General features: G+C 38.8%; 1 protein-coding gene across 2 annotated transcripts in view; it reads right to left on the bottom strand.

Annotated features, from left to right (window-relative positions):
• Positions 1-8,252: 8,252 nt before the first annotated feature.
• STK31 (serine/threonine kinase 31) overlaps positions 8,253-21,688 on the bottom strand; it is a 34,666-nt gene continuing 21,230 nt past the window's right edge. For both annotated transcript variants that reach the window (XM_052695263.1, XM_052695264.1), the window contains 11 exons: positions 21,313-21,432; positions 20,687-20,818; positions 20,062-20,163; positions 19,086-19,166; positions 18,654-18,779; positions 17,835-17,960; positions 17,502-17,588; positions 16,558-16,707; positions 16,026-16,151; positions 13,929-13,997; positions 8,253-9,865 (listed from right to left, as the gene is read on the bottom strand). In XM_052695263.1, the coding sequence (XP_052551223.1) occupies positions 9,644-9,865; positions 13,929-13,997; positions 16,026-16,151; positions 16,558-16,707; positions 17,502-17,588; positions 17,835-17,960; positions 18,654-18,779; positions 19,086-19,166; positions 20,062-20,163; positions 20,687-20,818; positions 21,313-21,432 (1,341 nt within the window). In that variant the 3' untranslated portion in view covers positions 8,253-9,643. The remainder of the gene's footprint in view (positions 9,866-13,928; positions 13,998-16,025; positions 16,152-16,557; positions 16,708-17,501; positions 17,589-17,834; positions 17,961-18,653; positions 18,780-19,085; positions 19,167-20,061; positions 20,164-20,686; positions 20,819-21,312; positions 21,433-21,688) is intronic.

Raw genomic sequence — 21,688 nt, 5'->3', positions numbered from 1 at the left:
TTCCAACCCCTGGGATCCTGTTAACAGAGGACAGGACTTTCGCAACCTCACTCAAGGGACAAAGCAAGTCCCTTTTAAAGCACATTTTTGGCAGGTTCCCTTTAAATGTGAATGTAAACATGGCTTCCTTCCCCTTCTGATGACTGATCTGGCAGTTCTTTCCCTACAACAGGTTAGACGTATAGGCAGAATACTCCAAATATAATGTTTCCCAACAGGATGAAAAAGCCATGGCTGTTTTCAGCCTTATATCCAAAGTTCAATATCCTATTAATCACATGCTCATAACATTCTGGCCACAAAAGACTTTACTGTCTGCAAAAGGGCATTTGACAGCTAGCTAAGGAGACAGGCTTCTGTATAAAATAAAACGCCTTAAAATTGATTTGCAAATGAATGCAACAAAACTTTATAAGTGATAAAGCTTTTGTTTAAGTCATCCTCACAGGCAGAGTCAATTATTTTGAGTGCCTCAGGTCTCTGCAAATGTCAATCTACCCTTGGTACACAGCAAGCCAGGTGTGCAGCCTCCAATAGGTGAAAGGTAGATGTTACTTCAGCTTTCTTGAGCTAGAATTGCATATGGATCTGGATTGCATTCAGTTAATCTATATTTCCATTCACTGTGATCTGCAAAAATATTGTGACCCAAGTTTTCACACCTCAGTTTACACAGTTCATGACCTTATTCCATGTTCACACTGTTTTATTTGATGATCTAACCTGCCTAGTAGTGATTGCTTAAAGCAAAGTGATTAAAAAAAAGAAAAGGTACTATACTATAAAAGAATCAAACAGAACAAACAGGATTATCCAGTCTACCTTCCATCCCTTCTTCCACTGGTTATTCGTATTTATGTCATTCCTGCCAGATGGTTGTCTTATCTTTGTACAGTGCTAACAGGCTTCAGATCTCCCTAAGGAATACATACCAGTGCTCAACTATGCAGAATTAGAATGTTTCTAATATCTAGCCTTCACTTACTTCACTGTACAATTCAGCCCATTAATCCCCAAAAGGGCAGAAGTATAGTAACTCCATCCTGTTCATCCCTCTTCTAGGCTTTTACCTCTTAAAGGACTTAAAACCCACTCTTTGTTTGCCTAAGTCTTTTTTCCAGAACAGATCCATATCTGTAGACTTTCCTCATACTCTTACACAAATTATCTGAGGTTTTAATTTTCTTTGATGCGTGATGCCCAAGCCTGTAAAGAATATCTCAGCTAAGAAAAAGGGTACCAAGAAATTCCCAATATTTTACTGAGAAGACAGGCAGTAGCACCAAAGTCAGCAGAGACCTTTTAAGTATTCAAGAATTCTGTCTCCTCAGACTGATTTACCCCAAATTTCTTTAGCATTTAATTTGCTAAAGCTAGTTTAGCCTTTATTTGTGCTCCTAGGATGATGAGTGCATGGCCAAAATACACAAATTGGCATATTTGCTAAAAGTGCTACAATTCTGCACAGTACTTTATGCAAACGGCAGTGAGTTACCATACGACCATTTTATTTATCAAGACAATTGAAAAAGCAGACACTAAACAGTAGTCAACAACTCACTGATCGTTTCAGAATCAACATGGCTATTCTAATGGCACAGCACAACTAAGTATTCACAGAGCCCTCAGACAACAGACAAAAGCATATGTAAACTGGTAAACATCAGTCTGAGAGGAATTTAAGTACAAATACCCAAATACCTACAGATACACACACACGCATCTGACAGTATCAGCTTTCTGAAACAATGGATAGAAAGCAAGTGGCAGTAGGAAGCGTTGGAAAAATTTTATAAAGACAAGGTTTGTTTCAGTGAGAAATCACCTCTCAATGGCAAACTACAATTATATTATTACTTCAGGTTATCAGACAGCCAAGTCTGTGCCAGAGGCAATACCCTAGCAGTTTATGCTTTGACATTTACCTTTTCATAAGCTACATGAGAGAAACGTCAGCAATACGCTGGCAATAGGCTAGTAACTTTTCTCCTCACCATACCAACACCTGAATAAGCAGTGAACATTATTAGAGCATAATTCATTCCCTTGAGTGTTGCAAATACCAATTTAGTAATCTATCTTTGCCTATCTACATGAGGACTGACCATTTCTGGAGAGCTTTTCAAACTTCAAAGAGAAGTTATTATGTGGCAGGTACTATTGCTGGTGCAACAGATAAACAGAGGGGACACTCCAAAACAAATCATGCTGCTCAAGGATTTTAAACTGAAAGTGAACTCTCAGAGTCTAATGAAAAGATTAAGTTTTCTCTAATTAAGTTAGAGACATCAACTATTCAAGAACCTGACAGTACTTCTGTAAGAAGCACCGACTTAACATAAAGCAAATGCTGACTGCTTCCTGCTTATATCAGCCCAGGTTCTATGGCAACAGGTCACCTTTAGCAAGTGAACAAACATTTCCAAATACTTTGTTCAAATCGTAAATTTTAGGTTGAGATAGCAGTCCTCTGGCAATCTTAATATGCCAATTTGTGTCTTAATCAGAGAACGTCCATTGAAGCACAGGAAGTTATTTAATAGGTCAGAGGGAGATTTACAGTATGGACGTAGGAAAGAATGCAGGTTTGACTGTTCCTATCACTGAGGTAAGACTGCTGTACCACCTTAGCGCTGAGCTATTTACTGATGACACACTAAAAAAAGCAACAAATAGACTTATGAATCACCAAATGATACTAACTGGTGTAGATGATGAAACACATGACTCAGGCTACTAAGACTATCACATTCCAAATTATACCAAATGCATCTCTTTTATGCATTCCTTTGCAACTAGTACAATTTACAGTTACTATCAATTAAATGATCGTCATAAACGGAGCTTCTAAAAGTTAAAAATGAATCATGGCGTTAAGTTAAAAATCAAATTAAAACGTCAAAAGATTAACTTAGTATCTTTATCAATGTCCTGAGACATAATACTAACACAGCTGCTGGTCTGTCAGCAACTCTCCAAGGATGTACTTTGCATTTACAGTAAGGCAGGTTCAACATTTTGGCCCTTCTAACAGCCGTTACACATTGTTTCTTGCTCTGTGATCTCATACAGGAGGCAAATGGGAATTCCCTGAAGAGTTGAGACTAATAGGAAACAATACTACCACCAATGCTTTGCAATAGCACATGAATTCTAAGAATAGCAAGTATAGGCACTATCAAGTGCTCTTCAATTGTATTGCTTAGAACAAGTTTCAATGCTCAAGCTTCCTACTGAAATCCCCTGTCTTTTAAAGTCACTTCCACTGAAGAGAAAGACCCAGGAAGAAAAAGCAGCTTTCAAGCAGCAAGTTACTGGTAACCAGTATCTCTTTCAGCTCTCCGGCAGTGGAAGCAGACGACTATGAGTGAGGGTTTTGATCTTCATCTTTAACGATTAGCTGCTCCCCTATGGGGGGGAAAGAAAACAATACAGTGCACATCCAGATGAGGCTGGAGAACCATTACTAAGCTGGAGGGAAAAAGGCTGCTTTGTAACAAATCACTACAGCAAATCCAAACAATCAGTTTCACAGTTTACGCACATCAGCAGTCACATAAAACTTGCAAACAGCAACATGAAGCAAATATCAGCATCTCCAAGCAAACAGAAGCATCAAACTACTCCTGTTCCAGATGACAGACATCTTTGTGGAAACAACATAGGGAATTAAATACTGAAATATAAAGGCTGCTCAGTCAGTCACCATGCTATGAGGCCCTGACAGCAAAAGATATCCAATGAATTTTACAGCTTTGCAGACGTATGAGGTAGTAATACAGCAAATGCTCTGTTTAACACAGTACTTCAGGGGAGTATTAGGAAAAGGTCATTAATGTAAACAGGTTGTCATTTACCAGTAACAACTTTGTAACATTCATTTCATACCACATGTTGAAAACTGGCTTCAGCTTTACCTACACATTCCACACATTCACTTATTGAGCATTCTACATTAGCAGATATAGGTGGCTGACCCTGCACAAACAAGCCCCAACTCTTCGTGCTCTCCAGTATCAGAAGGGGAAAGGTCTCCATGAACATACTGATCCCATGTCCTTAACAAAGGAGAGTTTCACAGATCAATTTAGACAAAAAGAAAGATTTTGTGTTCAGTGTGAAACCATCTAGAACAAAAGGTTGTAATTCAAGAACTATCTGTCAGCTGTATATAAGAACAGGTGATCTGTTAGAGGCTTACTCCTCTACTCATCCTCACTTAGAAGTTACTGATACTGAGAAGTTGTTAAAAAAAAAATAAAAATCAAGTGTGAAATCATCAAGGAATAAGATTCTCTAGTGTAACACAGGAAATTTAAAGATTAGAGAACCAGCCACAGGAAAAGGGAAATGAAGGGAAGAATGGAGTCTGCAGGTCTATTTGAGCAGTTCCTGAGTAGTGAGGCACAGCACACAGTACCAGCAATAGAAAACTCAAAGTACATATGTGGAGAAGATGCCCAAACAGAAGCACAACCTGTTAGACCTGTATACAACCAATAGGTGTACAGAGGTATACACTCAATGAGTGCACAGAAGTTAGGCTAAGTAGGATTACGCAGTGGAAAGATAAGTGAAACATGCTCACCAATGTTGTAGGCTTGCAATAAACTACGAGGAGCAATCTCCAGAAAGAGATCCTTCCTCAGTGGCAGACAGCACGTAAATGCTATCCAGGAGAGGTGGAGCCAGGCTCCACCCCTTCTGGTAACACAGGTGAATTGGCCTCACCTGTGCTCCCACAGCTGACTCGTTGCCTGCCTCAGGTGGTCCGTCAGAGGTTCAGGCCATGATCAACAGTTCCCATACAGCCAGGATGAAGCAGCAGTGTTCCTCTGAGCATTACCTGATACACTGCAAAAGGAAGGAGTATGCTTGTCTTAAAAGGATGAACATCAGTTTGTAGGAGCTCAAACATTCTGAAAGTCACTAGATTGTGGGTGCTAGAGTGGAAAACACAGGAAGGTATTTGCTTTGAGACTATGGAAATTATACTATCAGAATTACATATATCACAACAGTGCATGAGGCATCATATTTACACTTTTCTTGCTAAGCAGAAGGAAGGTAACTAATAACCCAGTGTTTCTCAACCCAGGATTAACTCTACAGAAAAGTATCACAAGATCTGATGGAAAGAAAACTGGGAGAGGTATAACCTGAAGTATATGCAAGTGCTGCAAAATTCAACATGCCAGTAATCTATCATTTCATCAAAAGATTACACAGAGGTACATACAAAATACGTAGACACAGCAGCCAATCCTTAGACCAAGTTTTAAAAATAAAAAAAGGCACCAACAAACACAGGGAGAAACAAAACGCTTGTCCTACATAAAGAGAGGCAGCCAGAAGACTTGAACAACAGCTCCACCTCTTGCTGGCAAGGAGAGAACATAAAACACAAAATTCAGGTAGAAATCTGACTAACGAGCTTATAATAACCACATACCTGTAACATGAACACTGGCAACAACCAGCCTTCAAAAACTAGCATGCATTGCTTTTGTGAAATCATTGTTTTGACAGCTTTTCAAAATTAGAAGAAAAAAATGTGATGGAATAAACCTGTGTTTCACAAGAATGGACTTCAGTTTTAAACTATTCTAACAGAAAAAAGATGCCTTCAAATAAAAATAATTCCAATTCCAGCAGCCTTCACACGCATCTTTCGATATCAATTTTGGCACACATTTACTTTTGAGTATTCATCCAGCCTTCATCTCAGAAGTTGGACCAAAGTAACTTCAATCTATCTCCTCCAAAGGAATTCTCCTGGCCATACACACTTACACTTAGATGTTTGTACAGTCTTTCAGCCAGTAGGCCTTGCACAGCATGTGGCAGTCTGCAGTTCACTATGGTTCATGTAACCACAGCATAAACATTTGAAGCAGTTTAACTATCACTTCAAATTCTTCTACCAAACCTTGAGACACTCAAGAGACTTTCAAGCAGATGCATTAACACATATTCTTCTTCAGGAGTTGCCCACACATCTACTTCTGCCTTGGTGAGGAATAACGTGCCACAGAATACAGTGTCAAGACTATTAAGAAAATTCCATTTCACAGATTTTTCAGGTTCTGGTAATGCCTTCACAGACCAGAGGAACAGAAACCAGAATACCAGGCTGAAATCAAGGAACAGAAGAAAAGATCTCAAGAGACTAGAAAGACACAGCACAGAAACGTGCAAAAGATTCAGTAAGCAATGGAGAGGCAACCGTAAACATTCCCTCAGCTGCTGGAACTAACTACATGCAGCCTTATACTGCCTGAAAGGCCACAACATGTACCTGTTAAGTACCCCAGACTACACTTGGGAAAACAAACCAAGTCACAGTTGGTTAAGGGCAAAATGTTCTGCAAAACTGACATCTTGCACCTCAAAGCCCCACAGCTTACAGATGAATCACCTTTTACTTCAAAAACTCCCTTTCCAGAAGCATCAAAACCACCAATATCCTACATCACTATGCCAGGTGTATAGGCACACCTTTGTTGTCTTTGCTGGAACATCAAGCAACTGAGTCAGAAAAAGAAATCATAAAGAAGCCAGAGAGGCTCCAGATTAACAGGCTTTTAATACCATACCTGAAATACCAAAAAAAAAAAAAAAAAACCCCAAACCCAAAACACCCCCATTACTGATCCATCCATCAACAGGAGACATAACGCATCTGTCTACTTGACTACACTACCAGTCAAAAGGATTACAGAAAAACTGAAAAGCTAGAATTCCACTGTAATGCAATTGAAAGTGCAACAAGACAGTGAGCAGCAAAATCCCAGGCCACAGCGAGCAAGGATCTAACCAGAAACAACAACAGCAGGCGCAAAAACAAGAAGCTGCTTACCTTCCAAAGGCCCGTAAGGTCCTCACGTAGGCAGGGATCTCCAGTTAAGACACGCTTGCCTCCACTATCAACACTTAAATGAGGTCTGGGAAGGGGTGGATCCTAACTCCAACCCTTCTGGTCAATCAGGTGCATTGCTTGCACCTGAGCTCCCCCGATTTGGCCCTGCCTTCCCACCAGGTGCTTAATCACCAATTTAAGCTGTGACTTAACTACACCCACAAATGAAGAAACATAGTCAGTGAGTTTTGCCAAGCTTTCCCAGCTCTGCTCAGCAGTTTCTTCAGCTGCAGCACTTAGCTAGCTACTACCAACACAGAAGTACAACAAATGCAAATGAACTTCACTTCTTCTTGTGGCAAAGCAAATAGTGTTCCTCTCCACCTACTGGTGACTAGTTTTTACAGCACTAACACACAGACACCAGACAAAACAAAAAGATCTGATTATGTGTTCCTTCTGAAGATGCATCTACATGGTGTGACCTTGATGTGTTCCCTTCCAAGCTGGAGAAATGAAGTGACTGCAGAAAAAATAAATTTTTACCTCATTTAGGGGAAGTCTTTGAGGCAGCTGCTACAAAGTAATTTAACCTGTAAGGCTATACCTACTTTCAGCTACCATCATCAGGAGAAAACTTGTTAAAACACCAGTGAATGTTAATAAGGACTCTACTTGCAGATAACTGTTCTGTAATACAAGAAACAAACTTCTAAAAACTATGCAGGCTGAAACACCAAATGCTAGTAGAGTGATCAGCTGGAATTACATGGAAGGTGTGAAGTTATTATGGATGTTGGGAAGAGCTTGCAGTTCAGGAGGCAGTGAACAGAACAGCAGGAGTCTCAAGAAATAACCAGATGCTTATTCCTACAGCAGATAAAAGCCTTTGCTTTCTCCAAACCTCCTGAAAAAAGTCCTCTTCAGTAAGAGGAACAGCCCTATATCAGGTCTGCAAGATAAGCTGGGTAAAGCCACATCAAGTGGCTGCTTGTATGTGCATAAAGAAAGCATATTTGCTTGGAAACAACAAAGGAAAAAGAAAGCCACTGTTACATCACAGAAAAGCTCAAAGCAGAAATAGACTAAAATAGTGACACTGTACAACTGTCACTGCTCAAATCTGCACTTAATTTGAATAGAAAAGCTGTCCCATACCCTGATGCTTGTACATACCAGAAGTTTTCAAAAGCTTACTTGCAGGTTTTATAAATAATTTGATCTCCTATATTAGGCTCCACATGTAAAAATCAGATTGCTTACAGTTGGAGGAGATTCTAAAAGATCACTGTTTTTAAATCAAACATAAACAGAGACTTCTCGTTAAAAAAAAAAAAAGAAGTAAGAATTGTGGGATTTAAGAAGTCAGTTTAGGTTGCGCAGAGAAAATAGGTGCAGAAAACAGGGCAAAAGTTTATTAAATGACAGAACATCAGGTTACAGTTACAAACTTGTTCACTGTTTAATATTAAAGGTTATCAACAGCAAAAGGCTTCAATCAGCATTTGGAAAGCATCCCACAGAACTGCTCACAGTTGTTCTCACCAACAAAAAGGAAGGAATTCGTCTTCTGCGATTTCAGTAACAGAAATACATTAATCACACTAACCAAGAAGATCCAAACTATTTTAACAAGTGCTTTAATAACATTAATTACATACACACTAGAAATCAAAAATCATTACAGTTCAATGAAAACAGGACCAGGCATTTTACATGCTACTTTGAGTAAAGAACAGTGACATAGGCAAGCCAGCCTGTTATCACAGAAGGAAATGCCAGAATGATATATTCTGCTGTTGACTGTTATTGTACCCGAGGGCTTCCTGGTTTCCCTGCTGCTGCACCTTGCCCATTACACACCAATTTTTCACATTCTTCATCTGACAACATGCATCTTCAATAATTCCTCTGCAAAATACTAGTCTGCCAACAGCACTGTCCAAGAGCAACACCCAGAGGCTAAATATATTGCTACAGAAACTCTGAACATTAACCTTTCTCCCTCCCAAGAAAGGTGAACTATAGATAAGCAACAGTTTCCTATTAAAATAAAGAGCTAACAAAACTCTTTCAGGGGTAACGCTAACAGAAAAGCACTGCAGGCAAGAAAACACACTCAAAATGCCTACCTACAGTCAACAATATCTAAGAGCAGACGATACACACGGTCGAACAGACAAGCAGTGATTACTGCAACAAGTGTGTGCAGTATTCCACTTAGCACAGCAACACTGTGAAAGGGCAACTGAAACAGTGTTTGCTATTTAGAAATCTTTAAGTGCAGAAAGATAAAAGACGCAGCTTGCTTCCTATTTTCCTGACCAGTTGTGGAAGCTGTTCTTTTCTTCTTAAATCTTGAAGACAGTTACAGTAGGAAATACCTTGACTGCAGTAACAAAAAACTTAACTGAAAAAGTAACACCCTAGAGTGTCTCTAGCAGGAACATTGTATTCTGAAACTGCAGCAAGAAGAGGGATAGAAAACTGGATACAAAAGTTACTACACTACCTTAATCTTAAATATTTCTGGCATTAACAAACTATATTTCATAAGTGCAAAGCCTACATAACAGGCAAAGAAAAGGGTAACAAATTAAGGAAAAATCACATTTCTGAGCTCTCAGACTATGTACTTAAAAGAAAACACTGATTATATAAATCTCACAGAACATGACTGCACCTACCAAACCTTTTATATTTTGAGATTTTAAATCAGGACAACAACTGATCTCAAAATGAAACAAAAGCGAGTGTCAGACACCTGATGGACAAGTTCCTTGTCTATTGGGTAGGGTTTACTGCATTCTTCTTGGAGTTAACTACATCTTCCTCTTCATCTGTCTTCTCAGAATCATGTTCTTCAGGCGGCTCATGCTCTTCACCTAGCTGTGAAGGAACTGGAATGGCATCAACTAAGAGGAAGCAATCATCCCTCAGCACCTGCTCAGCTGTCAGTCTGTCACAGCGGAACAAATTCAGGATAAGAGATTTAACTTTATCATCCTACAAACAGAGGGAGAAGAATTTCATCAGCAAGCAGAACAAACATGATTCCAAATAACAACCAAGTATTTGATGAACAGGTCTCATAATTGCACAATAAAAGCAAATTCTCCACATCAGGTTGGCCAACTTTGAGCTAGCAGATTTCACAGAAGAGCAAAACGTTTCAAAACACCAATTCCATGAACTAGTATAGATTAGAGAAATTCCAAAGTCTGCCTTTTTACTCGAAAGGAACAGAGCTGATGCTAGTGACCCTCTACAACATAAACTTTCAACTTCTCCTATCACTTTATACAATAACCAAAGTTGGGCTCTAAATCAACAGCAGCTGCTATTCAACCACAAAGCTACACTTCAGCTTCTTGGATTTTTCAGAAGGATTACATAGCCAATGCTTGGAACATCAACAGTGATAGTCTGCTTACTTAAAACACCAGAACACAACTGCTACACACTCACATAAACATCAGTTGTTGAGGAAGGGCACGCAATGGATTCGGATAAGGGAGCTGCAAGGAACGCTCAAGTGTTCACCTAGAGACATATTACCAAAACAGAGCATAAAAAGAATCTTTCCACAAGAGCACTTGATTGACTGTAGCCTCTGCAAACCAGCATCACCACCAACCTGGCTCAATAAGACAGCAAAGCACATCAATTTCATTCAGACAAAAGAGGATCTGTGATGGAAAGGAATACACACAAGCTGCCAAAAGCTTGAAGACAGAAGCAAGCAGACAACTTCCAACTCCCACTGACTAGCCAAGTGGCTCAAGAAAATTAACCTTTCCCCAGATAACTGGAATTCTGGGTGAAAATATGAGATCTGAAAACTGTTGATCTTACAGATATAAAGGATTTTTAAAATGCTTACAAGACATTAGGAGTGCTTGAAGGAGAACCTCTAGACAAAAGCATTCAAATATCTCATGCACTACAATGCAGGGGTAAACCATGCCTATACGCTTCCTCAGTAGAATTAAAAATAAAGAAAGTCCAAGAATTTATGGAGCTTGAAAAGCTTTGCTCTTATATATTTCCATGTCAAGTGTTCATCAACAAGATCCCCCTTCTCATCGGTTTCTCACACTACAGCAACTGAAAACTGACCCCCCAAGGTAATACTGCTGTAGGAAAACATTCATTGCACTTTCTTGGTCTCGTTTACATCTTTTTATAAATTTACAAAACTGAACACTGACATGCATCAAACACTGAAGCTGAGCATGACCAAATGGGTAGCTACAAGATGCTGTCTCTACTCACGACTTCTCCTCAGCAGCTACCTAAAATTAATAACCCCTTTTTGAAGTTGAATGCTACCTTCCTGCATCAATTTTACATTTCTGGAAAACAATAAATATTTTACTAGATGCAAATGTACAGTTCCTCTAGGCACAAGACTGAGATGGAAGAGAAATTACCGGCCTGTCAAAAGCTTGCACATGGGCATAGAGATTAATTCTGAATAAGGTGATTATAGGTAAGGTCCTTAAAAGCAACATACATTTTCCCCAAGAACCGGGGCAAGTATTAACAGCCAGAGGTCTAAGATTCTCCTCAAGAAACAGTTGGAATATATTTATTAGCCCTATCACAGTTCTTAGTAAACCCTCAGGGGTGTTCCTGGGGATTGTAGGACACACAAATAGTTTTTCCAACAAACTCTGGTAGTTGGAGCACATGCATCAACACATATCAAGAATGAGTTCTTCAAAATGAACGATGATGTATTGATTATGATTGTATCACCCATCAAGGTTAAAAAAAAGTTCACTGAAAAAATAAAGCAATCTAAAAACGATAAAGAAGAATATTAATCCTTCAGACAAAAGCAGTTGTTAGGATTTCAGAATATACCTACTAGAGAAGAAGAAAAAAAGATAAACTGAAACTGGCTCTCTCTTATGCAGGAATCTTACAGAAAACCAAAGTGAATCATTTCTATTTTTATGTCTGTAGAAATTCTTCTACTTCCTTAAACAAGTTTCCCTTATGAAAATTAACTTTTTTGAGTATCTAAGGATTACACATAACCCTAAATGATGCACTGACCAGTTCTGTACAAGCTTCATGGAATAAAGTTTAAATCCTACAGCTAGCACAAATGGCGATTCCTGAAGTACTGGGTCTTCTTTCCTACAAAACTACACATCTCATGAGATTCATTTAAATCTTTAATTAAGAACTGAGAACCAATAACGAGAAATAAGAAATACTATTTACAGGATCACCTCACTGCTCAAATGTTACATTTTTAATTTGTTTTTCGTGACACTGTCACACTTGAATTAATTTTGCAAAGGGAGTTGGTAGACAGTCCTGTGTTTTAGTAGCAGCAACTTCATCACTGGAGAACATGGCTGAACGTTACTAAAAAGATACTGCAGAGAAGATAAGCAATCTAATAAAGTTATTTACAGTACTGAGCTATGCAGTGATAACACACTGGTAGCACTGGAAGCACAACAGCCATGTTAGTCTAGGACTGCCTGATACCGTTTCTTAACTTAAACACAGTAACAGCTCAGCTCAGAACAAACAGAACTCTAGTAAATCTAGATCAATCTTTGCCCCGTGTTATCTAAGACATCTCTGCAAAGCATTCATATCATTGACATAGAAGCATAACCAATCAAAAAAGTGATTTATTATCAGTTTTGTTTTCCCTTGCTAAACAACCAAAACTTACCCGACCACCAGCACCTCTGCTGTTTCGTCCTCCACTTCTCCATTTAAAGTATTTTTCTGCTTCTCTGGGCAACGAAGAGACTTACCTCTAGTTCCTCCCTATATTCCTAAGGGAGCTTGGTCTACTACGTAATACTTAAAAACTAAACAGCTTGCAGGGCTTTTGTAATAGTGTAAGGCATGATTTAAAGAGTCTCACAGCCTTCTCAAGTCTCAAAAGCAAAGCAGTAGGTTAACACATGCAGTAAAATCAATAGAAAAAGCATGATCTCCAATGATTTAAAAAAGAAAAATAGCAGTTGCCCATTGAAGGAGCTGGGAGAAGCAGAGGACAAGAGCAAAGCAGTCACTAACTAGAAGAGAACAAGACCTAGCAGAGGTTTGAGGCAAGTGATTTGAAAAAAGGTCCATTAATTTCCCAGGGAATTTCTTTAAACTATGTATGGTGGCATAAAAGATGGAATAACATTAAGACATGAGAAGAAAAAGGCAGCACCTGCAGCAAATGCAGAAGTTAAAAGTAGGCAAAAGAAAAGGTCTTAAGTCCTGGCAGGACGACAGAAAGCTTATAGGAAAGAGTCACATTAGAAAATAAACCCAAGGAAAGAGAAGTACTCACATTAATAAAGATCTAGAGAAGGCCACAGAAATATCTAACTGCGATTAACATCCAAGAGATGTTTCCTATCATAAGCAAAGAATTAACTTCAAAATCAAGACAATGGCTAACACTAAGTCTCAAAACACAGAGTGAAAATACAGTTCCAGGAGTCAACAGTTGCTGATGCTAAGGCAGGCATAGCACAAAGGCTGACAGAAGAGAGTGAAAGCATCAACAGAAGTTCATATCATGCACGGTTGTCTTATGCCTCTGGACTCCTTTCAGAGGCAAGGGAAAGCTTACATTTCACACACACAGGAAGAGAAAACGGGCAAAAGATAGAGTATGCTACTTCTTTACAACTGCAATTAAGTGACTAAAATGGAAGTTGGCCATGTTATTAATGCTCATGAATTATGCAATTATTAAGTAAAAGACAGGTGAGCAAAATCAACCTCCTTGACCTGAGAAAAGAGGTTCCTACCTCAATTATCATCTCTGAGGCACAAATCTCAATTATTTATTTCCAAGTCTTTAATTGGAGGATACCAAGTTACATGCAAAGCTGTTCTTCTGAGGTTAATTTAATTATTAAGAAAACTCTGGAATTTTCCTCTTCCTCAAATATAATTTATGCACGCCATCTAGAATAATCAAGTCAGAACACTTTCAACCCAGTACCTACAATTTTTTTTTACTTTAAAAAAAATATTATGAATTGATATCTCTAAGTAACACCAGTCTAATTGCCTCAGACAATACACATACCATGCCAACTGCATCCACCTCAGGTGTTCCATCTTCTTTTATGCCAAATTCCTGGTTTTGAATGCAAAGCTGTAAATTAAAAGATACCTAATACGTAACACTGTTTTCTCCTTTAGTTTAAACAAGTATCAGTCAGGAAGATTCAAATGAAAACGATTGCTGTGGAAAATAGGTGCTTGTATTGACTTGCTCGTATTTTCACAATAGGGAAAAATACACAGGGGCCTCGGGGTGCCCTTGCACAGAAACAAAACTCATATAAAAATACAGTATTAGAAAAGCAACTATCAGATGTCCAAAGAAAATGGACTCTGAAATATGACTCAAAGTCGATGCCTAAGCTGTATATTTAATTCCATACCCCACAACACCTCTTAGAGTGTGCTCTAACAGATGTGAATCCTACACCCATCAATGAAGTGAAATTTCCCCAGCCCTTTACTACTGCCCAGAAAACTATATCTATATTTAGCTTTTTTTTCCAAAATTCTGTTTGCAAATTAAGCTGCAAATTCCTCTGTTCTGTACAAAGACAGGAGAAAGAAGCATCTCTAATCAGTGCTGAGCTCTTGTGACACAAGAGCCTTCAAGAACTCACAAAACCACTGTCTCCATTTTACAGGTGGCAGGACTGCTCAGAAGAACACCATTTCAGAGACCTGTCATTCAACTGGTATCTGCTGAGTCAACAAGCTGAATATTTTCAAACGATCAATACAACAAGACTGAGCTACAGATTAATTAAATATACACAGATTACTTTGAAATTCACCTGGGGAGCTTGGATAGGGTTTCAAAAGACTGCAGATATTGCTGCATCCCAGATATTCTCTTTGAGTAGAGCCAGCAATTACCATTTGTTATGGTGGCTTCATTTTCTCCATTTATTTCACACTCACTTTTTTTTCACTCACCAGGAATTCAACTTTTAATAAGAATTTTTTTTAAAGGAGATGAAGATCTGAGTGGTACTGAAATCATTCCAACCAAACTATACCATATTAATAAGTTACAAGCATTACAATATTAAGCTATACTTCAGTTTATCTACTTCCATAGAAAAGTTACTTAATTTTAAGCAACTGCTACCTAAACTGGGAGGAAAACAAAGAGTTATGACTTTCATATGAACAAGGTTCATCTTCTCAGCAGACGTAACTGGTAGAGGATAAAAATTAACATGCAATTTACAAAGCATCTCCAGATCCTGTGACACAGAAGGAATTAACAAAGCTATGCTTCACAGCTGACTGAACTGCCCACATTTCCCAAGAAGATGAAATGATGTACCTGGCCCACCAAGAGGGACTCAGTGAACTGGCCCCAACATACCAAGTGTTCGTGAAAAATCATTGCATGACAACATCAATAACTGCTGGGTAGCTCATGGTTTTTAAAGCCTATGAGATTTGAAGTCTTCCATTTGGAACACATGACACTGATGTACTGAGCTAAGGAAACTGCAATGCAATACCAGAAGCAAAAAAAGGACGAGGAAGAGGAGATGCTGTGTAACACACAACCTAGCACAGGAAAGCAGACTGCTTTCTCCTCCCCTCTGACACATCACACAAGAAACAAAATATCCATTTGAAAGTCCTGTTCTTAGCCAGATCAAACAACAGGAAGATGAAGGCAATTCCTCATGGGCAAGGGTGAAAGAAGAAAAAAAAGGCTCACAGTGAATGAATTAGTAAGAGCCAACAATCCACAGCATGAGGAACAGTAACAGTTCTTGGTCATGTTACTACACTCTATGTAGCTTACACTGCACACCTAACAGAAAAAAACCTACTTTCTGCTCAGTCTTAACTCCCATCTGTTCCACACCTACCACCTAGTTTAAAAATTTCAAAGAATCACCATAGAATGGCTTGGGTTGGAAGAGACTTCGAGGATCATCACGTTCCAATCCTCTTGCTACAGATGTAGTCAACTGCTAGATCAAATACTACATCAGGTTGTCCAGGGACCCATCCTACCATATGAATGCTTATTTTTCCAAAATATTTCAAAGTAGAAAATAACATTTATTCATTTATTGCCACATGTGCTACAGTAATATTACCAGAAACTCTCTCATAAGCCATAACTTACCCAGAACAGAAGGCAGCCATAGGCATACATGTCAGAGGCTGGAGAAGCTGGCTGCCCCATCTTCAGTTCAGGAGAAACCAAGCTCAGGGTACCAACAACCATCGTGTCTGCAGCAGCACGTTGCTCCTGCGGGAAAAAGCTGTACTCAGAATTTCAAGCGAGACCAACAGCATGTTGCAGCAGAGGCATCACCCTCTCTCTTTAAACAGGTCAGCCAACTTTAATCACAACATTCTATGCTGACTTCAAAAGAACCGTAATATCCTCTTTTTCTGACAGAAAAAATTGTGTGTAAAGTAGAAAGGAGATAAAGTCACACACACCTATCATCTCTAACTGTAATAGAAGAATACACTGCCAGATTTTACCCCACACTAGAACTATCAAAGGTCATAAAGGTGATAATACAAACTCTGACACTTCTCAAATGACAAATGTATCTCACAAATTGCAGATACACTTCATTTTTGATACGTAACTGACTAAAAAAAAACAATCACTGCAAGTTTGGATTTTATTTGTTTTATTTTACCTCCGATTTAGTGAAGTCAAAGTCTCCAACAACTCCTTGCTTTCGATTCACAGCAAAAACATTATTTCCGTGCAGAGATCCATGTACTATGTTAGCTCCATGCAATGTTTGCAGACCCTGGGCCACTCCTTTCATCACTTTTAATGTCTCCTAGCGATTTAATTCAGGTGCTTATTAAAAAGATAGATACAGGAGAAACAAAGCAAAACACTGTTCTCTTCCAAAACTAAGATTTTATTGATTTAAGATTCATACAAATTCAAAGTTTCTGATAACTGTTCTACAGAGTATAGATTAATGCCCAGTGTGATTGTGATAACCTGCAGCCAGTCAAAAACAAATTGCAATCACTAATTACCAAATCACTAATATGAAACAGAGAATTAAGCTAAAAATAAAATTAAAAAAAATCCATGCAACATGCTTTGAGAAATGCACCTTTCAAGTGCCCCCAAGTTAGCAACCAGAAGCTTTAAGCCATCAAACAGAACTAAGGAAAAAATTTGTACTGGCTTCTGGCTACCTCTTCTTTGAGAAGGGCTGGCAGCCAAACTGCCAACGAATTGTGCATGGAAAGGAAAGAGGGGAGAGACACCCAGGCTCCCAAAGAGCAATCTCCTCCCCACCCAACAAGTTCTTTATTCTCCAACACAAGAACGTCCACACTAACAAACTTGACACACTCACTCCAGTCTTTAAACGTTCTAGTAAGACAGCTGAGGCATGGATTTCAATAAAATAGCAAATCCAAGAAAATCTCATGGAAAATTACAGTCTACTGCTTGATAAAATGCTAATCAACCAATTCTGTGCATCTCTACATTCAAAATTCAGCCACCTAAGGAAAACTACTGTTGAAACTCCTTCAGCAGCAGCAAAATGGTAAAAGCAGAGTCCAAACTCATAAAAAGGAACACACTGATAGTCTAAGTAGTTGTACTTACTTCTAAAGTTAAAGGTGCATCAGCCTGTACAGCAGTCAGACTTGCTCCAGGGTAGTATGGGACCATCAAATACACAAGAGGATCAGACTTCAACAAGAAAAAAAATGCATTACTTCAAAAGTCAGGAATACTGGGCAGTTTCACACGCACTAGGTATATGATGAATCAATTGATTATCTAAACTATTTTCTTAGTAAACATAAACTAAGGTCAGAAAGAAAAAAAGAAACTGATTCAATGATCCAACTTTAAATATGTTAAAACCTCAAAGTCCAACTTGAAAGTCTTCTAGCTTAAACAAAAAACCACCAGCATTACAGGCTTGAATCTTGCCTTGCAGAAAAGAAGAAACAATAGTTGTAATAAACTGGATTTCTCCTTCTGCTGATCCCAAGCTTTGCGATACTTGGCAACTCTCTCTATCACTTTGGCTTCTGAGCTCACATCCACAGAGTATCCCTGAAAAACAAGACAAATACCCAAGCTCCTGTTTCTGATGCCTTTAACATCACCACTTGACACTTATAGCTAAAGAAAGGCATGCTGTTACATTCTAATAACTTTTTCTTTATATAAAAAACTGATTTCTAAGTGTCTTATGCCCATTTATCAACACTTGAAGTCTGTACCAGTGAAACAATATTAAATGGGAGACTTGCTCCTTAAGTCCAAAACAGTTTTTTTTTTTTAAATAACAATGCCTCCTGTAATACTATATCCCTTGGATTTTTAATTGGAAGCACTTTGGAAAAAAAGTAAAGCAAAGCAAAACCAGCAGTTCTGGAGTTTCACCATGAAATCATCTGGAAGACAAACCTGCATTTACAGAAGAAAAAAAAAAAAAAAAAAAAAAAAAAACTAGAGGAATGAACAAGCTAAATGGCCCATCAAATACCAGAAGGAACAGACAGCAGAAGAGAAGTGCTATTTACTACAGCTGCCCTCAAATAGAGAAGAAAAAAAAAAAATCAGTAGGCAACAGGGAAACAATCCAGAGGGAGAACAATGTTGTGTTCTCCAGGCTAGTGCTATGTGCTAGCAGGTTTTTGAATGCAGGAACTGAAAAGAGACAGCAGAGTTAATTCAGAATCAGCAGATTCGTGAGCCAAGGTCTTACCTGCAGTGGTACCTGAACGCCTGGACAAACATTACCTTTAGAAGAACCTTCTGATCCTGAATTTCTGAACACACTAACGGCCGCCTCGTGCTCAGTTTCCTCATGGGCTCAGCATCTAAAAGGTCTCGCTCCAGGCTGTGCGACAGAAGCCCACCTGAATTCTGAAGCACACGTACACACACAGAGCTGGGCTAAGAGTACAGCTTTAACAGTTGGTAAGGTTCAAGATAACGGGCTTTGAACATCTCTCCTCTCTCTCAAAAAACTTAGCAAAGCACAACCACAGCGGGGACTTGTTAAAATGACAGCATGTGTGAGCAAGAGTCTAGCTGCAGACAAAATGGCATTTGCAAGGCACTTACCAAAATACTGAACAACTCCCAGGAGGATGGGCAGAAAGAAATGAAAATTCATGGTAATGCCCTAAACAATAACTGACAGGGCGATCAAACACAATCTATGCTTACCATATAGGTTAGAATTCCTGCTTCTGGATATAGAAGGGGCAGCTCAGGGAACCACTTCTGTACCAAATATGCAAGTTTCTCCTGAAGGAAACAAGGCAGCTTTAAGTCACTAGCTTCTGATATCACAGATGTTGACATTTGAAAAGTATGTACTTGTCACATCCTGCATACACACATCTGTACCTCCTTTAGCAGCACCACTCAAAGTAACACCACCACCACTTTTCTCTAACAAAAAAAACACCTCACCTCACCTCTCCTAGTAATACAGAGTTCAATACAGATAGATTTCCAAAAGCTCTAAGGGTGAGATCACTAATGTTAAGGTGCAAAAAGGAACTGCTTTCTCTACAATATTACACTTTTTCGACCAGACAAAAGGCACAACTTCACGCAGACTAAACAGAGAAGACAAATCAAGTAGTAACATGGACCAAAGCACTCAAATCAGCTCCAGATCCCTTACAGCTATAATGCAAGGTAACTACTGCACAAAAATGCTGTACCTGCAGAGGTAAGTTGCAAGGCAATGGTTTCAACTCTTCCTTCCAGATGGAGGGCTCAGTGAAAAGGTGATCTCCTTCAATTTAGGCTAAATCCTATCTTAGCCTAGTTATAAGAAAATATTCCCCTTTTCAAGAAATAATCTCTCTTCTAAACCTGATCTTCCAGTCTCACCAGCAGTTTTTCTCGGTCAAGAACTGCAGCTCATTTTCTCTTGCTTGCTTCACCTGCTTCAAGGTAGGGGGAAGAGAAGGGGGAGGACTGGTAGAACATGGGGGGAGAACTGTCTGAAGAGACTACACTCAAATACCTGCTTCCTTTCCTTCTCCCACAGATTTTGCCAAGGAAAAGCCACCTTAACATTCAACACTACAAAAAACCACTTTTTTTTTTATCCGCAACATACAAAAAAGCAACTGAAAAGCAGATGGGGCCCAAACAGCTTTATTTTAGTTACCTAAATAATACTTACATATTCGTCTCGTTCCTTATATATTTCCTGAAGAAGTTTATTTCGCAGAGCAGCAATTTCTTCTTTTATTCTTGTAATTTCCAGCTCACTGTAATCATCAGCCTGCATTAGGAATAACAAAGTTAGTGTATAATTCTCATTCTGCTATTATACCAAACAACAATAATCTACTATGTTAGGATTAAAAAGCAGTTTCCACGTTACAGCTCTGGAGCCTATGTTTCAGCCTCCATTCAGGAAACCCAAAAGATTCCCTTAAAAGAAAATCACTATTCTTCCCAGAAGGGCTCCCTTCAGAGCCGGCCCAAACTTCATAGCAGCAGCATTTGGTGAGGGATTTCCCATGATTTCTAAGTGCTACCTGAATGTAGTTCCTAGCTTGACATGATGGGAATGCAAGTTATTCAGCTCTAGTTAAAAGGAATGGTAGTGTGGCTGGGGACTGAAAGGAATGGCTGTGTAGTTACAAGAACTCAGATCAAGCAACTTCTTAGTCCTAACCGAGCCTGAAGAACAATCTTCTAAACACCAAAAGAACATTTTGTTCTGTCTAGTTACCACCCCTTTGAACAAAATTTGCATTTCTAAATAAACTTGGAAGAAATGACCCCTAAGATTTTCATACTTCCTCAAGGTTGTTCTTCTCAGTCAACTTCCATCTTAACTGGGCTTTCACACTTCTCATGTTTTTTTTAATTGATAGTAAATTGTCAGAATTAGGTCGTCTATTCAGCCATTTCTCAGCTTGTTTTTTGAACTAGAAAAAAAAAGTAATTAAAAAAAAAATCACAACAACATTCAAGAGTTCTATTTTAATAGGCTTTAATCCAATGCACTGAGAGAAACTGCCTGAAGCCCATCTGAATTCAGCTTTTCAGAATCTTCCCCACAAAAATAAGTTTTTTGTTGTGTTTAGTTTTGATTACATTCACAACCTGCTGGAAAACATCCTACTTAAGTTCACTTGAGTTACATACTACAGATTTGCAATGAATCCACAGATTCCAGTGCCCATTGCCTCAGCAAAGCAGCACCACACAGCCACACAAAGCACCCAAACACACAACGCTGTACTCATACAAAACAAAGTCTCTTCTACCTCTCTCAAACTTGAATTTAACCAATCTCTCACCAACATACATTAGAATTTCCCACTGTAAGAGAGGGAAAAGGTAAAAATTTAGCCTTTTTAGAAAGGTATGTCAGGAAGAATTACTAATGCAGGTCAGCATGACACAAATAAGAACTAACCTCAACACTGGCCAGGTATGTTTTTTGTATGACTGTGATCAGATTTTGCTCTTGACGAACTTTATGCATAACTTTACTGTACGCACTCTTAATTATTTCTTTCTCTTTCTCATCATGCTCCTAGATTGAATTACAAAGATTAAAGTTTAAAAGTCATTCACTATTTATCAGATCTAGCCAGCACAGGTTCATAAAAGGCAAATCCTACCTGACGAACCTGATCTTCTATGACCATGTGACCAATGCTTCTCTGCTTCTACAGAGGGAAGCATTAGTTCTCTCAGTATTTCTTAGTTAAGTCAGCCATAGAGCTAAGTTCCTGGAACCCAAGGCTGCCCTCTGCCTGTTGCCTGGACAACATTCTTTTCTCTCTGAG

Source organism: Tympanuchus pallidicinctus, unplaced genomic scaffold (genome assembly GCF_026119805.1).
Source record: "Tympanuchus pallidicinctus isolate F22 unplaced genomic scaffold, pur_lepc_1.0 scaffold3, whole genome shotgun sequence".
NCBI classification, from domain to species: Eukaryota; Metazoa; Chordata; class Aves; order Galliformes; family Phasianidae; genus Tympanuchus; species Tympanuchus pallidicinctus.
This window is presented reverse-complemented; position numbering and strand designations above follow the sequence as displayed.